Source organism: Lutra lutra, chromosome 2 (genome assembly GCF_902655055.1).
Source record: "Lutra lutra chromosome 2, mLutLut1.2, whole genome shotgun sequence".
Taxonomy (NCBI): Eukaryota; Metazoa; Chordata; class Mammalia; order Carnivora; family Mustelidae; genus Lutra; species Lutra lutra.
Window position 1 is genome coordinate 195,260,724 of NC_062279.1, and position 17,291 is coordinate 195,278,014.

Here is a 17,291-nt window from a genome sequence, read left to right on the forward strand (position 1 = left end):
GCAATGAGCACAAGTGAAAATAGGATTTCTCAGTGTGGCTCTTGACTACAAATTCTGCAGCAAGTAAAATGGCCTGAGCTTACCTCAAAATAAATTGCATATCCACAGATAAATCACTAACACCATTTGAAATATTCCTCACAAGTCAAGAAGAAACTAGAATTTAAGTAGCTGGACACTGCAATGTGTAATGAAACTTCACTTACTTTGATATTGTTTTAATACTGTGGCTCGGCAAATTGTGAATTTTACTTAATTAGAAATCAGAAATTTATTTTAAAAATAACTCTCAAAAACACTATAAGAGAACAAATGAAAGTGTTCAGATCTTGAAGGATCAGCAGAACAAATTTATATATAAATAAAAAACAATATCCATTTGTATACTACTTTATTTCTGAAATGAATAATTAGCTTATTAGGGAGAACTGAAATTAATTCCATATCAGTTGTGACAATTTTATACCACTCTGTTAGGGATTGATAAGGACGGAGGCTTTATGTATCTGGGCATGGGGTATACGGAAGTCTCTGTGTCTTTCTCTAAAGTTTGTTGTGAACCTAAAACTGTTCTAAAAAAATAAAGTCTTTTAAAAAAGGAATCGTATAATATCTGTCTCTACAGTTGATTTTCAGATATTTCAATCTATTATAACATCAATCAGTTGTTAATGTTATATGGTCACACGTTCCCAAGGAAAAAATACATTTATATTTTTTTCAGACTTAATATGTAAAACTTCTCGACAAGGAATAGAACGGACTATGGTGTCGCTGAATGGTTCATAAGCGTAAATTAAGCCACTTGGAAGGGCATAAGTTAGTTATCTTAATATCTGTTCCTTTAAATATAGAGGTTAATATTAATTTCTAACTAACATTTATTAAGCCATGACGAAGACTAAATTTAAAAGTGATAAAAAAAAAAAAAGCTACATGGTATTTACAAAATGCCATTTAAATTGACCCCGCAAATCTAAGAGTTGCCATTTTTGGCAAAATAATCCCTACCTCAGCTATATCTCTGATCGAACCCTGTGAGTTTTCCATATATACAGCCTCACACACTTCAATATAAAGCAGTTACTTAAGATGGGAATCCACAAGTATTTTTTTTTTTTACTGTAAACTTAAGCTTATTTAATAGTGGAAAGTTACAGAGAAAATGTCATTTGAAATCAAAAGGTTACAGGTATACTTCTGAAAAAAAGTTAAAATATATTGAAATGTGTCTAGCTCAGGAAGACATCAAACTTTTTTCTCCCTGACATCTGAAATATAACTAAATTAACACCTTTTCCCTAAATCTGTTAAAACATTAAAAAAAAATCAGATTCTGACTCTTCCCTTTTCTTCTGACTCTCTACCAACAGCCCCTTAAAACTTGGGAGGGATGAATATGCCTTTTAATATCAAAATAGAACTCAAATTCAAGTGAAGCCCTAAAGCAGAAGTAAAAAGTAGAGACTCAGATTGGCATGTACCTAAAAAGTAACCTAATGAAATTTCACTGCCTTGCTAAGAGATGTGATATATGAACCAAAACAGAGCTATGAGAAGTGTCCCTTCATTTAAGCAGATTAACCAAAATCTTTTTCTTTTCCTCTAAGTTTATAACATTCTATTTTCAAGATTTATGTATTTATAATAAATATTATATATTTATATTATATATATATATATACATATATATCAAAAATTATTAGAAGTTAAACCATAAATTTCATTCCAAAGCGCCCAGGGAAAGCAAAATTCCAGACTTTCATATGAACATGTGAACATAAGTCAAGCCATCCATGCAAGGAGGTCATATGCAGTATTGTGGTGTTACGAATGCAACTAAAACGGAACAAACATACCCATGGATTATATATTAGAAAGATGATCTACACAAGTCCCAGTAGTGTTTTCAAGAAATACATACAAATTAGTGTTCTTTGAAACACAGTACTAGAAATTCACACACTTGGAAACAGAAAATTTGAAGCCTCAAATCCTATAATGGGAGTAAACAGTCCCTGACACCAGAGCACAGGCTTATCCATCACCCCAAACCTAGCAAACTTACAGAAAGGGAGACTCAATTTTATGCTGAGAAACAGAAAGATCATGACTGGGCCACTTAAAATAACTATAGGAAATTAATGAAATTTAAAAGATAATTCAAGATATGGTTTTCTCTCCCTAATTCTATTCCTAATTTCTAATTCTCCCTATTTCTCTCCCTAATTCATTCTATTTTCTGTCCACATTTCCCCTTTACTCTCTGGGCATTCTTTTGCTCTGATAATTAAAATAATTTCTGCTGTAACCAAAACACATCACATTCAATCATAGTTTACATCTCCTCTATTCAACTGCATCTTCCTAAAAGTGTATATAATACTGTCATTTACTTACTTGAAAAGGAATTATTTACAATTAGTAATCATCAAACCCATAAAATGATCAGTCTTGTGATAAAAGAATGATCTTTCATAATGCATAGCTAATATCAATATGAGAAATTATGAAAATATGTCTTGCTGACACTATAAAATTCAGATGCTAAAATTCAGATAAAATTTCAGTTTGTGGTCATTTGATTCAAACAACTGTATGTCTGTTATATTTCATACTAGAATGAATACTAGATTTCAACACTTTTGGTCATCATCTTTGAGAGCAAATGCAGTTTGCTGGCATCAAAAATAGTAAAATAAGGCAAGGTCATGGATACCGACTCTTAGCGGAGAGTGGATACCCTTTCTTCCCTCCATTCTGAGTTTTGGTTTGATTTGCCATAGAGTCTTTGTATGCAGATAATTTACGAAAGTATTTTTATCAACCAAACAAATACATAAGTGCGTTTCCTTCTCAGAAATATGTGGAATACCAGAAAAACTAAAACACCAAAACATCGCTGGATGTGGATGCTTCCACTGCAAATGTTGAAATTAAATGTTTACTATTCATCATTCTAATTATATGATTATGGAATCATATAATAAATAGTAGTTAAGGACCCTCACTTATAAGAAACATGGTAACTGCTTAAAAGTCCTATCTAAAGACTTTTTCTATTTGACGCCTAAATCTGACTTGCCAACCCCCAGTATTCCATGTTCTGGAAGTGTTTCCTGTCTTCTTTCATAAATGACTTTCTCATTGGCTTTTGTCATTTAGTGGGGGAAATTAGGTAAAAAAAAAAATACCATTTATTACATGTTTATGTGATCAGAAGCCAGGCTCGGGAGAGAACAAAGAATGAAAAAAACGGTTTACGGTGAAAAGGAAAATGGGTTTATCAAAGTCGTGTTTACCTGTCATAAACATGAAAAGAAATTTCAAAATAAAAGAAAAAAATTATCTGTCCCCGATGTTGAATTTGAAATTAGGGAAAATGAATGCTTCTAACACTGAGTAATAAAAGAGATTCCAACTTTTCCGTGCTTACTTAAGAAAATCAAAATTTGGTTAAAAAAATCTGTTTTGGAAGATTAAACATTATGCCTGTTTTAAGGAAAATAGTAACAGGATGTAACAGGCTCCATCATGCTCTCTCTTCAAAGTGGTGAACATCACCAGATATCAGTGGGTTTCCTTACTTGTGCATGCCATTGTGGGTGGATCAGACTCCCTCCTGAAATAATCCTTTTCACAGACACAAGAGGTTGAAGCTTCCTCATGGGTATAACTGTGAGGTGGACATTTGCTGCAGCTCTGGCTGTGAGGTGAGGCTTTGAAGAACCCAGGTCTGCACACTGTCAAAAGAAATAAGAGACTAAGCTTTTCCCTGGAACAGATGCGGTGTTTGTTTTGTGAATAATGTCATTAATTTGACGAGTATACACAGATCACATATAACACAATATTGCCATTAATTTCAGAAATGATTCATAAGCTTCTGAATCATAAATACCAGGCTATTCATTCAGATAATCAAATATTTAAGGATTTAAATTAAACATGTCTGGACTGTGTGTATTTTTAGTGGTCTTTATGTTGCAGGAGCTTATAAGAAATGATATTACAAAAGATAAATACTTAGATGTATTTAAAACTGAAGCAGGGCTTTGAGTATAAATTTTATTTATGGTATTATTAACAGAATTTTGTGGAAAAATAATAATTTTACCCTATGCTTATAGAATGGTATGGGATATCGTAGGTCCTCAAAAATTAGTTATTGAATAAATAAATTAATTAATTGGTGGATGTTAAGAGCTTCACAAATTTTGTTGGATTTGGGAGACCACAGGGATGAGCTGGTGTATCATTCACATTATATTGACTTCAGGGGAGTCAGATGATAGGCATTTACTTCATATTTTACTCCATTTTAGGACTTTTATTTGACGCGACATGCATCTATTCTAATATCAGTCATACTCATACTGTACAAATCGTAATGATCTATAAAGAGTAGAAACTGTGTCTTATTTAATTTTGCATTCATAATAATTCTCACAGTGTTTGACCACAGTAGGTGATTATAAATTATCACGTAATGCATAAATGAATGAATGACATGGCATGAAGATTGTAACTACACTATTCAGAATCACATAAAGAAAATGTGCTCTGGATATTTTTATTAACATTTCTGTTAGTCTTTAAGTAAGTGCTTACAAAGTAAATCTTTTTATGATGCTCATTCCCTAACCTTTTGAATCTTTCTTTCTTCTCAATGGCTAATAAAGTCAAACTTTCATTCCAGTTGCCCAATATGGGCTAAAGACACCAAAGTGTTGGTTGGATTACTTTTTAGGGTTTAGAGTACGTAAAATTAATCAACTATGTATTTTTTTCTATTTTCAAAACTCAGCACATACACTTAAGAGCATTTATTCAAGCATCAATGGAAATTTGCTGAAGCTCAAAGGTGAACTGATATTTCAACAGAAGTTTTTGATAGACATAATGAATTTGGGCTAATTTTCATGTGGTATAAATGATTTGGGGTTTTAGTAATCCATGCTAAGGCTTTCTGCCATCACCATGAATAATCAGGAATTGACAAAAATGAGAAGGTACTTTTTCAGTAGATCTAATTATAGCGATAGCAAAGCCTTAATGCTCTTATAAATTCAGAGAGAATGTGAAGGTATTTGAAAGATAAGAAGAGCTTTTTGATAGTATTAGGGACATTCTTGTAGTTAAATGGTTAGGAAAAGATTTAAAATATTATTTTTCTTATAATAGGATTGCTGTAGCAGTCAATACCATTCTTAGCTAAGTTATCCATTTTTCTCCTTTTATCCTCTTCAGTAAAACCATTTTCACTTTAAACGCTATTTACTTTCAAAGACATGAAGTGTCAATCCACAATTCTGCATATTTGGAATTTGATAATCATTTGTGAAACAAAAGCCAGTTCTTTTATTTTATTGAATGCCTTTTAACCTAAAAACTTATTTTGATATCATATATAACACTTAGTAACCCTCCATGGAAACTTTGGAAGCTAATTAATATAAATTTAAATAAAAGTAGATAAATGTATCTTTCTGGTCAGTAGTTCAGCAAAATGCTTTCAGCAGGTGTAATAGGCCAAAAATTTTGCTCTGTACTAGATTACTGAGGTGAACAACATAGAAATGGCTTTGCCTTTGTGAGTCTTAAAAGTACTGCATGACTAATTATAAATATTGTTATGCTAGAAAAAAAGAAAGAGCATGGAAGTGAACATTGACATCTAATTTAGATTGGTATGTCAAAAAAAGACTTCCTTAGGAAGCTGTCTTTGTTGAGATGTTAAAAAAATTAAAAAGGAAGTATATCCATTTTACATTAGGGGGACAATTAGAGTGTATTAAACTGCATTAGAAAGGCAAATTCTTTGCAAAGGACCAAAACAGGGAAGAAATAAGGAGATAGAAGAAACTGAAGAATTGATAAGGGTGAGAGTACAATTAAAGTGGTAGAGATAAAGTTAGACAGGGAAAAGGACACCAGACCACACCTTATAGGTTTTATTATTTGAGGTCATTATAAAATTTTAAGCAGGAAAATACTAGGATGACAATGATGTTTGAGACATCACAGTGTAGCACTGTGGATAATGGAATGGAGAGGAGCAGGGATGGAGGCAATTGGTCCTTTTGCCTCTGTTGCACTGTGCAGAAAAAAGACTCTTGTTTAACAAGAGTGGTTTCAATGGTGATAGATGAGAGTAGGTGAATTTAGGCGATCAGTCTGAGGTAAAATCAACGAGGTTTCATGGTTTATTTAATGGTCAGATGTGAGAGGGGAAATCCTATGGCTGACTCTGAGGTGTTTGGCTTAAACTGCACAGGAACTACTGGAGCCATTTTCTCAGAGAATGTTTGATATGAAATGTATTTGGAGGAAGATAGTGATTAAGTTTGAAGTGTTCTTTAATTTGAGGTGGCTAAAGAAATCCAAATAGAGATCTAGGGAGGAAAGCAGTACTCAATATTATCCAAGAAAAAACTACATATATATGTAATTATTCATTGCCTTCAAATCATGGCCCGAAATCCAAATGGTACATACAATGCTGCTAGACAATCTTAGTATTATTTCCTTAGTTAACTTAATTTTCGGCATCAACATGATGATTTTGTAGCTTCTTCTCTCTCTTCTTACTCCTTAGAAGCTCTGTTCTTTTGTGATTCCTAGCTGGTTACATTTGTCTCTGTGCTGAGAAAATGGAATTCGTTAGAGGAACTTGTTTATTTTTCTGCCACCAAATCTCTAAACCTAAATGCACTTGTAGCCACCCTCTCTACCTTTCTTCCCATTAAAATGGACAGGTATTTTTGATTCTATCTAAGGAAAATATCTTTATTTTAATTAGGAACCTCATCTCTATCCTCTGTGGGTAATATTTCTGTCTGTCTGTCTGTGGTCTCTCTCTTTCTCTCACCTAGACATTCACATGAGCCCAGTACAATATTCCAGAATTTTTCAATGGAAACAAAGTGAAGCAAAAGAAAACAAATAATAACCATAAACTCTCAATCTCATTTGATCTCAATTTACCCTGTAGCTACTAGTTTCACTTCCCTGCAGAACACAATTTCTTAAATTACTTTTCCATACACGCATCTCTAGTTCCTATTTTAAATCACACGTTGGCACAATCCACTCCCCTGAACCTGTTTTGTTAAGATTGCAGTCATCTTGTTCCCATCCTTCTCAACAGCATTTGATCATGTCCTTTTTGGGAAACTCCAATTAATTTTACTACAAAATGCTAGCAAAGTCTACAAGTTTCCACACAATATCTAAGAATTCCTTCAGATGTAGTCTCTTCCCACACTCACAATCTCCAACCATACTAACCTATTTATAATTTCTTGCATTTGAGAAACTGTTATCTGTTTCTAAATTTTTCAGGAAAAGCATCCCAGCCAAAAGACAAGAAGTGTAAGTTACTGGGGAAAAAAAGTTTGCAGTCCCTGATAAGGAATTTGGATTTAATCTGAATGCATTTGGAAAACACAGGGTACTTATTTTTTCATGGCACTCCTTTTGTCACACACTGTGGCAAGAAATATTTGTATTGTGGTCAGAATATAAAAATTGTGCTTGACACCCTAAAGCTACACATATTTAGGGAGACAATAAATAAAAACTAATAATCAAAAGAAGCAAAATTGACCTTTTTTGCATCTTACTCATGACAACACTGAACAAGTAATTATTTAGGTGAGTGGTAATATTTCTTTAAACTCCAACTCTATATGTTTCATTTAAAATAAAGGAATATTTGGAGTGAAATTATTTCAAAATGACAATTGTATGTTACTTAAAAATTATTTAGAAAGTATTATGCAAGTCCATTTAAGATGAACAAGGAGTCGGAGACAAAAACTGCATCCTACGTTTCATGAGACTGACTTGGAGGAAAGAAAACTAATTTTTTTTGAAGGAAAATGTTTTTAATAATTCCCATTCTGTCCATGCTTCAAGGCTCTTTTTTTTTTTTAAGATTTTATTTATTTATTTGACAGACAGAGATCACAAGTAGGCAGAGAGGCAGGCAGAGAGAGAGAGGGAAGCAGGCTCCCTGCTGAGCAGAGAGCCCGATGCGGGACTCGATCCCAGGACCCTGAGATCATGACCTGAGCCGAAGGCAGCGGCTTAACCCACTGAGCCACCCAGGCGCCCCATCAAGGCTCTTTTTAAGTGCTACCTTTTACATGATGTTTGTAATCATCTCCATTGTCATATGCTCTTTCCTTACACATCTTATAGGGCTACAGACTATTTATTGAACATCCGTCTTTAGCATATAGCACAAATTTTGCCATAATTTTATGTGCATGAATTCTTACCTGCTTTATATAGAGTTGGAAAACTCTGTATAAACATTCTAAAGAATGGGAACAGTTCATTTGATTTTCATTATATGTAGCATAATTTGTTGTACTGAGTACATATTCATCAGTGTTTATTGTGTAAATAGTACATTTCTGTCCTCAGAATGTACATGAAACAGCAGAACTTAATAAAAGCTGATGAAGCTAAATTAATTAAATATTAAGTCTTGGCAAGTAAATAGTATGTCCTATATCGACGTCGGCTACTTTAGAAGTTTTGCAAAACCTGCCAACAGTCCAGCTCTCATATTTATCACTTAGAAAACAAGGCTGTTAGTTATATCTATTAAAATAGTTTTAAAAATCTAAACAGAAAAAGCATGTCATCAATATATGAATTTCAATTGTCAAATTTGTGAAAAGGTGTTGCCTAATCTAATTAGAAGATCTAAAAAAGTTCTCAAAATTACCAAAAATGGTTAACCTGATAATTTAGGGTTTTTCCTATACTTTTTTAAAAAAGATTTTATTTATTTATTTGACAGAGAGAGAGACAGCCAGAGAGGGAACACAAAACAGGGGGATTGGGAGAAGGAAAAGCAGATTCCCCACTGAGCAGGGAGCCCGAGGCAGGACTCGATCCCAGAGCCCCAGGATCATGACCTGAGCTGAAGGCAGCTGCTTAATGACTGAGCCACCCAGATGTCCATAGGGTTTTCCTTATACTTATTACCAATTACCAATTAGATTACTTTTAATGTGTCCAAAAAATATATATATATATATTTATATACATATAATATGCATATATATGTGTATATATATATATATATATATATATATTTTTTTTTTTTTTTTTGTCTTAAAGGTCCATCACCCCTGGGATACCTAAGTGAATTCATTTTACAATTCAAAATCCAGAAACAGAAGCACAGTCACCAAGAAAAAAAGAATAATGTAGAAAATACTGTTTTAGTAATTTAGAATACTATTATTCTCCCCACTACAATTAAAATATACAGATCATCTTAAATAGAATATGCACTGCTTGTTTTTGTCTATATCGTTTGATACAATTAATCTTCAAAAATGTTATTAGTTTTATCTGATTATGTTTTATAAGAATGAAAGACAATCACTTTGACATATTTTTACTACAGTTCTATTATAGATGAATTACCAGAGGATATAAGCAAAGTAAAATTTACTTTTTAAGCAGATCCTTCAAAATGAAGTGACCGTAGGATAGTTTAACCCAAATTTAAAAGATGTGTTTATTAAGAAAAACCATAACACAACATGCTATCATGAAATTGCAAAACAATTTAATACTTACACCAAAATTTAAAAATGAAAGCAGATCTTTATATTTAAAATGTATGCTCAGTGTAAATAAAATAGGTAATGAGTTAAAACAATGGTACATTAAAATAGATCTTAAAGTAGGAATTCTAAAATTTAGCAACATCTCTTGAATGCTTACACATAGAAATAGGACAAAGAGCCTAGTCAAGAATCTAAAATTCTGGGGACGCCTGGGTGGCTCAGTTGGTTGAGCAGCTGCCTTCGGCTCAGGTCATGATCCCAGCGTCCTGGGATCGAGTCCCACATCCGGCTCCTTGCTTGGTGGGGAGCCTGCTTCTCCCTCTGCCTCTGCCTGCCACTCTGTCTGCCTGTGCTCACTCTCGCTTCTCTCTCTATGACAAATAAATAAATAAAATCTTTAAAAAAAAAAAAAAGAATCTAAAATTCCTGGCTAGTTTGAATATAACTTTAAATGGTAGAAAGCAATAAGGCTGATTTTAATATTAGAAAATAACATCTGAGAAGAAAATAATACTATTTTTAATTAAAATAAAAGTTTTATAGTTTTTTGTTTTTTTTTAAAGATTTTATTTATTTATTTGACAGAGAGAAATCACAAGTAGGCAGAGAGGCAAGCAGAGAGAGAGGAGGAAGCAAGCTCCCCGCCAAGCGGAAAGCCCGATGTGGGGCTTGAACCCAGGACCTGGGATCATGACCTGAGCCGAAGGCAGCGGCTTAACCCACTGAGCCACCCAGGCGCCCCAGTTTTTTTATAATAATAGTTAACATACAGTTTTATATTGGTCTCAGGTGTACAATATAATGATTCAACAATTCTATACATTATTCAGTGCTCATCATCATAAGTGTACTCTTAAACCCCATCACCTATTTCACCCATCCCCCATCTACCTGCCTTCAGTTATTATTTTTTCTTCCAACAAGACCATTTTTTATTTGAAGCATACTTCAGAATACATGGTTTTAAAAGATATATCTAAAACATTCCATCCAAGAAAAATAGAATACACATTTTCTTTGACTACACACCGAAGAATTCCTTGGTTAAATTACATAAAAATAGACATAACAAATATTACAAATTCAAGAAAACTGAAATCATACCAGCTGTATTTTCTAACCACAGTGATACAAAACCAAATATCAACACTAAAGCAAAGCTGGAAATCTACATTTTAAATATTAAATATTAATATGTAAATATTAAACAACACACTACTGTACAAGCAATGAGCCAAATAAGAAATAAAATAGCAAATCAAAATATGTCTCAAAATAAAAGAAAAAAATACAGTATTCCAAAGCCTATGGCAAAAACAAACTTTAGAGTGAAATTTATGCTATAAACTCATATTAAGAAAAAAAAGTTTCAAATAAACAATTTCACATTAAACTACAAGGAACTAGAAAAAGAAGACATTTACCTGAAATGTACTAGATGAAGGAAATAAAAAAGAAAAATCAGAAATAAATAGAGACAAGAATAAACAACAACATAATATTAAAAAATAATGATTAGTCTTTTATTTTTTTTTTTTTTTTTTTTTTTTTTTTTGATATGGAACCTTTATTTTTTTTTAAGGTAATTTCTGTACACGTGATTAGTCTTTTAAAAAAATAAATTTGGCAATGCTTTAATGACAGTAAGGGGAAAAAAACAAACAAAATAAGAAATGAAAGAGAAAACAATACAACAGATAACCACAAATGTATAGTATGATAACAGATTACTATAAACAATGATATACTAACAAAACAGATAACTTAAGAAAAAATCTGATAATTACCAAAAACAAACAAACAAACAAACAAAAAACCCACACACAAGTTACCACAATTGAATCATGAATCTTGAATCCAAGAAATAGGAAATCTTCTTAGACCAGTAACAAGCATAAAAGTTGAATTAGGAATCAAAAATCTCTCAGCACAGAAAAGCCCAAGACTAGATGGTTTCATTGGTGGATTCTACCAAACATTTGAAAAAAATGGTTGATGACAATCTCTATCAAAATCTTAAATAATGGAAAAGAGGGAACCTATTCAAAATCATTCCATGAAGTCAGTACTACAATGATACCAAAGCAGGATAAAAACAATACAAGAACAAAAAATGTCAAGTTTGTCTGATATAAGTATTGCTGCTCTGACTTTTCTTTTGATACCCATTTGCATAATAAATGCTTCTCCACCCTCTCGCTTTCAATTTATAGGTGTTTTTAGGTCTGAAATGAGTCTTGCAGTGCTCAGATGGCTTAGTTGGTTAAGTGTCCAACTCTTGATTTTAGCTCAGGCCATGATCTTAAGGTCATCAAATTGAGCCCCAAGTCAGGCTCCAAACTGAACATGGAGCCTACTTTAGATTCTTTTTCTCCCTCTCCCTCTGCCCTTCCCCTGCTCATGAGTTCACATGCATGCACTTCCACTATCTCAAAAAAACTAAAATTTAAATTAAAATTAAAAAAATAAAATCAGTATTTTGTAGGCAGCATATAGATTTTTTTTTGTTTATTGTTGTTGTTGTTGTTGTTGTTGTTGTTGTTTTTTGGTCATTTCTAATACCCTGTGTCTTTTGATTGGAACATTTAGTCCATTTACATTTAAAGTAATTATGGATTGGTATGTATTTATTGCCATTTTATTACTTGTTTTGTCATTGTTTCTGGAGATTTTCTCAGATCCTTTCTTGTCTTTGTTACTTTTCGTCTCTCCTTTGTATCTCTTCTTTTAGTCTGAATGATAGCCGAGCTGGATAGAATATTCTTGGCTGCAGATTTTTCCTATTTAGCACGTTGAATATTTCATGCCACTCCATTTTGGCTTACAAAGTTTCTGTTGAGAAATCTCCAGCTACCCTTTTATGTTTTCTCTTATAAATTAAGAACTTCTTTGGTCTTGCTGCTTTTAAGATTTTTTTCTTTATCACTACATTTTACAAATTTAATTATAATATGTCTTGGTGTTGGCCTGCTTTTGTTGATTTTGATGGCAGTTCTCTGTGCCTCCTGGATCTGGATGTTGTTTCCTTCCCCAGATTAGGGAAGGTGCCTGCTATTATTTCTTCAAATAAAATTTCTGCTCCCCTTTCCCTCTCTTCTTTTGGGACTCCTATAAAACAAATGTTATTACATTTGATGGGGTCAGTGAGTTCCCTAAGTCTATCCTTGTGTTGCATAATTCTTCATTTTCTCTTCTGTTCAGCTTCATAATTTTTCCATTATTTTGTCTTCTAAGTCACTAATTCATTCCTCTGCTTCCTACAGCTTGCTGCTCATTACATCAAGCCTGTTTCTAATCTCACTTATTGATTCTTCATCTCTAATTGAGTCTTTTTTAGTTCTTTTATCTCTGGGTAAGGGTCTCACTAAAGTCTTTTATTTTTTTCCTCAAACCAAATGAGTATCCTTATGATTGTTGCTTCAAATTCTCTACCAGGCATGTTCCTTATATCTATTTTGCTTAGATCTCTGGATATGGCCTTATCTCATTCTTTCATTTGGGATTAATTCCTCTATCTTGGCATTTTGTTTAAGTCTCTGCCTTCTCCTTTGTGTTAGAAAAACCAGTTATGTCTCCTGCTCCTGAAAGCAATGGCTTTATGAAGAGGTCATGTGTTGCCCAGGGCCTGGCACTTCAGGGAGTGTCTCTGGTATGTGCTGTGTGCACTCTGCTATTGTGTTTTGACTCCTCTGTTCTTCACCCCATTCATCTGCAGAGGCTCTCCTTGCCCACTGTAGGCACTGTTTAGTCCCTGGCCCGAATGTGGCAAGTTTTAACTAGATGTGCTCTAGTCTACTTGTAGAATGAGATCTGACACCTACTCCACCAGAACGGAGGCCTGGCCAAACTCTGGTTAGGAGACTTGGAGTGGGCAGGGTTTGTGTTGGCCTTCTTGGGGAGGAGCCTGCTGCAGTGAAACTGAGACAAGCATAACTGAGAAGGGCAGTCTCATCAGAGCAGGGGGGTGGGCTTGGTGTAAGCAAGGTGGCAACCAACCTCAGCACTGTGCTGCCTCCCACCAGTCATGGTGGCTCTGTGTTTGTGCTGAAGGTCAGGACAAGGAAATGGTGCTGACCAGCTTCCTTGTTCCTGAAGAAGTATCTCTGTGAACACTGCCTCTCAGGGATGCTCTCCTCTCCAAAAGAGTAAATAATCTCCCCACTGTGTGCCCCAGGCATTCTTCAGATGGCTGCTTCCATGATGTCTGCCTCTGGATTGTTTGCCAGCCTTCTCTTCAGGAGTAGGACAGTACCCCATCTGGCTGTATCCCAGCTAAGTCCACCATCCTTTAAAATTCCAGGTTTTAAGTCCCTCTGTGAGAACTCATGAAATTCAGCTCCTCTTGTTTTCCAAACCAATGATTGTGGGAAAATGTCCTATTTGTTCATTCCCCTTGTGTTGCTCTCTGCCTAGCCCTTCACCATGACCACAGCTCTTTCCCTTTGCAGAAGCTGTGATCCATTTCTCCTCTAAACCACATTTCCACACTTCCTACCTTCTTCAATGACAAATGACCCCTTCTCTCCCTTTACTTATGAAATTTCTTCTGTCAGTCTTCTGGCAGATTTCTGGAGTATTTAGGATGATTTGGTAATTATCTGGTTGTGTTTGTGGGCTGAGAGGAGCCTATGGTCCTCCTACTCTGCTGCCATCTTGAGGACTTCGTCCAGAACAAGACTACTATTGATAAATACATTAAATCTCTATCTTTATTTATACTTACATTTATAATTTAGTCTTGCCAAATATTGATAGAAGCCCCAATAAATTATATGATATTTATAAATGAAGAGTAAAATTAATTGCTACATATCCTTTAGATATTCATTTGTTCAATATATATAATGAGCCAGGCTTATGTGTCATGAACCATACTGGACACTGGACATGCATACATAATTAAAACTCATTCTTGCTACTATGCCATTAAATAACTCAGTCAGGTGTAGCAAATTGCTTATACATTGCTGGGCACATATTTAAGGTTTCATTAATTGATGTTGTTTAGTATTAATATATATATATATTTTTTAAAAAGCACTCAAAACAACAATTTAAAAATAACATTGTGGGGCGCCTGGGTGGCTCAGTAGGTTAAAGCCTCTGCCTTTGGCTCAGATCATGATCCCACGGTCCTGGGATTGAGCCCCACATCAGGCTCTCTGCTCAGCAGGGAGCCTGCTTCTTCCTGTCTCTCTCTCTCTCTACCTGCCTCTCTGCCTACTTGTGATCTGTCTGTCCAAAAAATAAATAAATAAATAAATAAATAAATAAATAAAAATAGCATTGTGTGTGTGAATGTGTGTGTCTTATCTGTGTAGAGACAAAAAAATCAAGGTCCCTCAGTAAAACACTAAACATATATAATACAATTTTATCCAGCTAAAAATAAAATACAGATGTGTAACTTTAGAAACTGTTGAGGATTGTATTACTTTAACATTTTAATGTTTCTACATCTGTAGCTTTTACACATATTTTATATAAAACATAGTCTCTATTTTATAGAAATGCTGTATCATATAGTGTCAAAAACCAGTTATAATACTGACCTCCCTCCCATAGCTCAGATAAGAAACTATCACCTTCCCTGAACTTCAGAACAGAGGGGAATATCCTAAAATTTAGTAAAAAGGTATTCTGTACCAATATCTCTTCCTGGTTTACTTCTAAGATTAGAACTTATATACTTTATAACTAATAGCTAGCAAAGTTAGAAAATACTCAAATTTTACTGAAGAAAATATGTATCAATATAACCAATTTATGAGATAAGCTAGGATGGAATATTTGTCTTGCTCAAGTAAAGCATGTTGATTCAATAATCTTTAATTCACAATTATTAATTGAAAAATTATATGTTTCATAAGGTAAAATAGTTAAACCAAAGTAATTCTAGCTTCACAAGTTTAAATACCAAGAGTTTTGAAGAGTATTCTTAGAAAGCATTCTACAATGGTATGATGATATATTTCTTCAACTTGGCAACATGGACATATCTAAAATATGAGGCTCCTTGTGGTTTGGAATGGACTGACACATGACCCTCTCAACTGTGGACAGTTGTAAATCATAATATTATCACTTTGTATGTCTAGCTGAATATCCATTAAAAGGAAGACACAATTTCAGCAATTCTTGAAAGACTTCTTCTACCTATCTATATAAGGATGAATATTTACTGGAGATAATAGAATTCATGATATCTCTCAAAGCAGAGGTTACTTTTTCTCCTTAGTTTCTAATGCATTGAACTCCTCTACCATAATAAACGTAATACATAAATTTATAATTTTATTTAATTGTCAGTTTTACTAGGTATTTTTCATATCTCTAAAATTTCAATAGCTACTTAAGGTGTTAGGCAATTCTGCTCTCCCAAACAAATGAATATGAATCGATTCAGATCAGCACATTTCAATAATAGTGTGTGTAGGATATATATGGCAGAGTATGTGTATGGGCAAAACATGTTTGATATTTGTTCACATATTTTCCATTTGATTAATTTTTTAATTAGACAAAGATTTAAGAGTTAACAAGCAAAATTAGTGTTTGTAATTATTTTATAAGTTTAGAGAAAGCTAGATATCTATGTTTCTGAGAATAAATTTACTATGGAAAATTGTATGAAAGGGGAAATCTATAGACACATGCGTTCTTACTAAAAATACAACATAAAGTTTAGCACTTGTTTATTGATAAAAGGACATATATTGATAAAAGGACATATATTATCTTCTCTAAATTAAAAGGTATCCAAGTGTCCCACTTAAATTTTCTCTCATTTCAGGCGCAGATAATTTTTCTGAACAAATTGTTGGAATCTGATGACCTCTAGCCTTTACACTTTATTTCACATTGAATATGATAAAATTAAACATTGATGAAAGATCATGAAATAATATTGTGTCAGCCTTTAGTGTTTTTTTCTTCATTATTGAGTGGTTTGACCCAAGTGCTTTTCTGAACATTATTTGTGATAATATGTTTATTGCCTTGATAGAAGGGATGTAGTATTTAAATATTAAGCTAGATGATTTATCCTGTAATTGAAAGAAAACCTTATGCTCTGAGTATTTGATTTGAAGTAACCATTATTTCTAGAATCAGGTAGTGAAAGCCAGTTTGTTTACCTCATGTCTGTATGGTCATTAAATAAGTCCAGTTATGAATCATGAAGGGAATATGTTCCTCTTAATGCAATAAAACTTCCACAAAGGGATAAAAGCATCCAACACGACCTTTGTTATGAAAATATATTCAACGTCTGGGCTCAGGGGCTTGGCCTTGACTGCTAAGGTAAAAATAGTGTTTTCTGTTATGAACATTTCTCCTTCTACCATTGGACATTACAGCTTAGTTCAGTAACTGAGAAAACAATACTGGCTGTATAACAAAATTATATTTCCTTTGATATGATGAAAAAGTACACATTAAATATGTACTATTTTAGAATGAAGAATAAATCATTATATGTAGTATAAATGCATTAGTGATTACATTTTTCTCTTTAAAAATCAAAGAACGACAACAAAAGGAAAATTTATTCCTCAATATAGTCACAGAATTACTGCCCAGATTGATCATAATTTGAATTTAAGAAAATATTAACAATGTAGATCTTTAAAAAGCATAGATAGATGTAAAGAGATTAACTGTAACAAGTGTTTGAAAACTATAATTTGCCTTAAA

At 33.3% G+C, this 17,291-nt stretch overlaps 1 protein-coding gene across 10 annotated transcripts in view; it reads right to left on the reverse strand.

The window, feature by feature from the left end:
• EPHA5 (EPH receptor A5) overlaps positions 1-17,291 on the reverse strand; it is a 356,553-nt gene that overhangs the window by 169,234 nt on the left and 170,028 nt on the right. For 9 of the 10 annotated variants that reach the window (XR_007125337.1, XR_007125335.1, XR_007125336.1 and 6 more), the window contains exon 4: positions 3,588-3,743. The exons of the other annotated variant lie outside the window; for it this stretch is intronic. Coding sequence is in view for 6 of the 9 variants with exons in the window: in XM_047719424.1 (XP_047575380.1) it covers positions 3,588-3,743 (156 nt within the window). In the remaining 3 variants the exon portion in view is untranslated. The remainder of the gene's footprint in view (positions 1-3,587; positions 3,744-17,291) is intronic. 10 annotated transcript variants of the gene reach the window in all.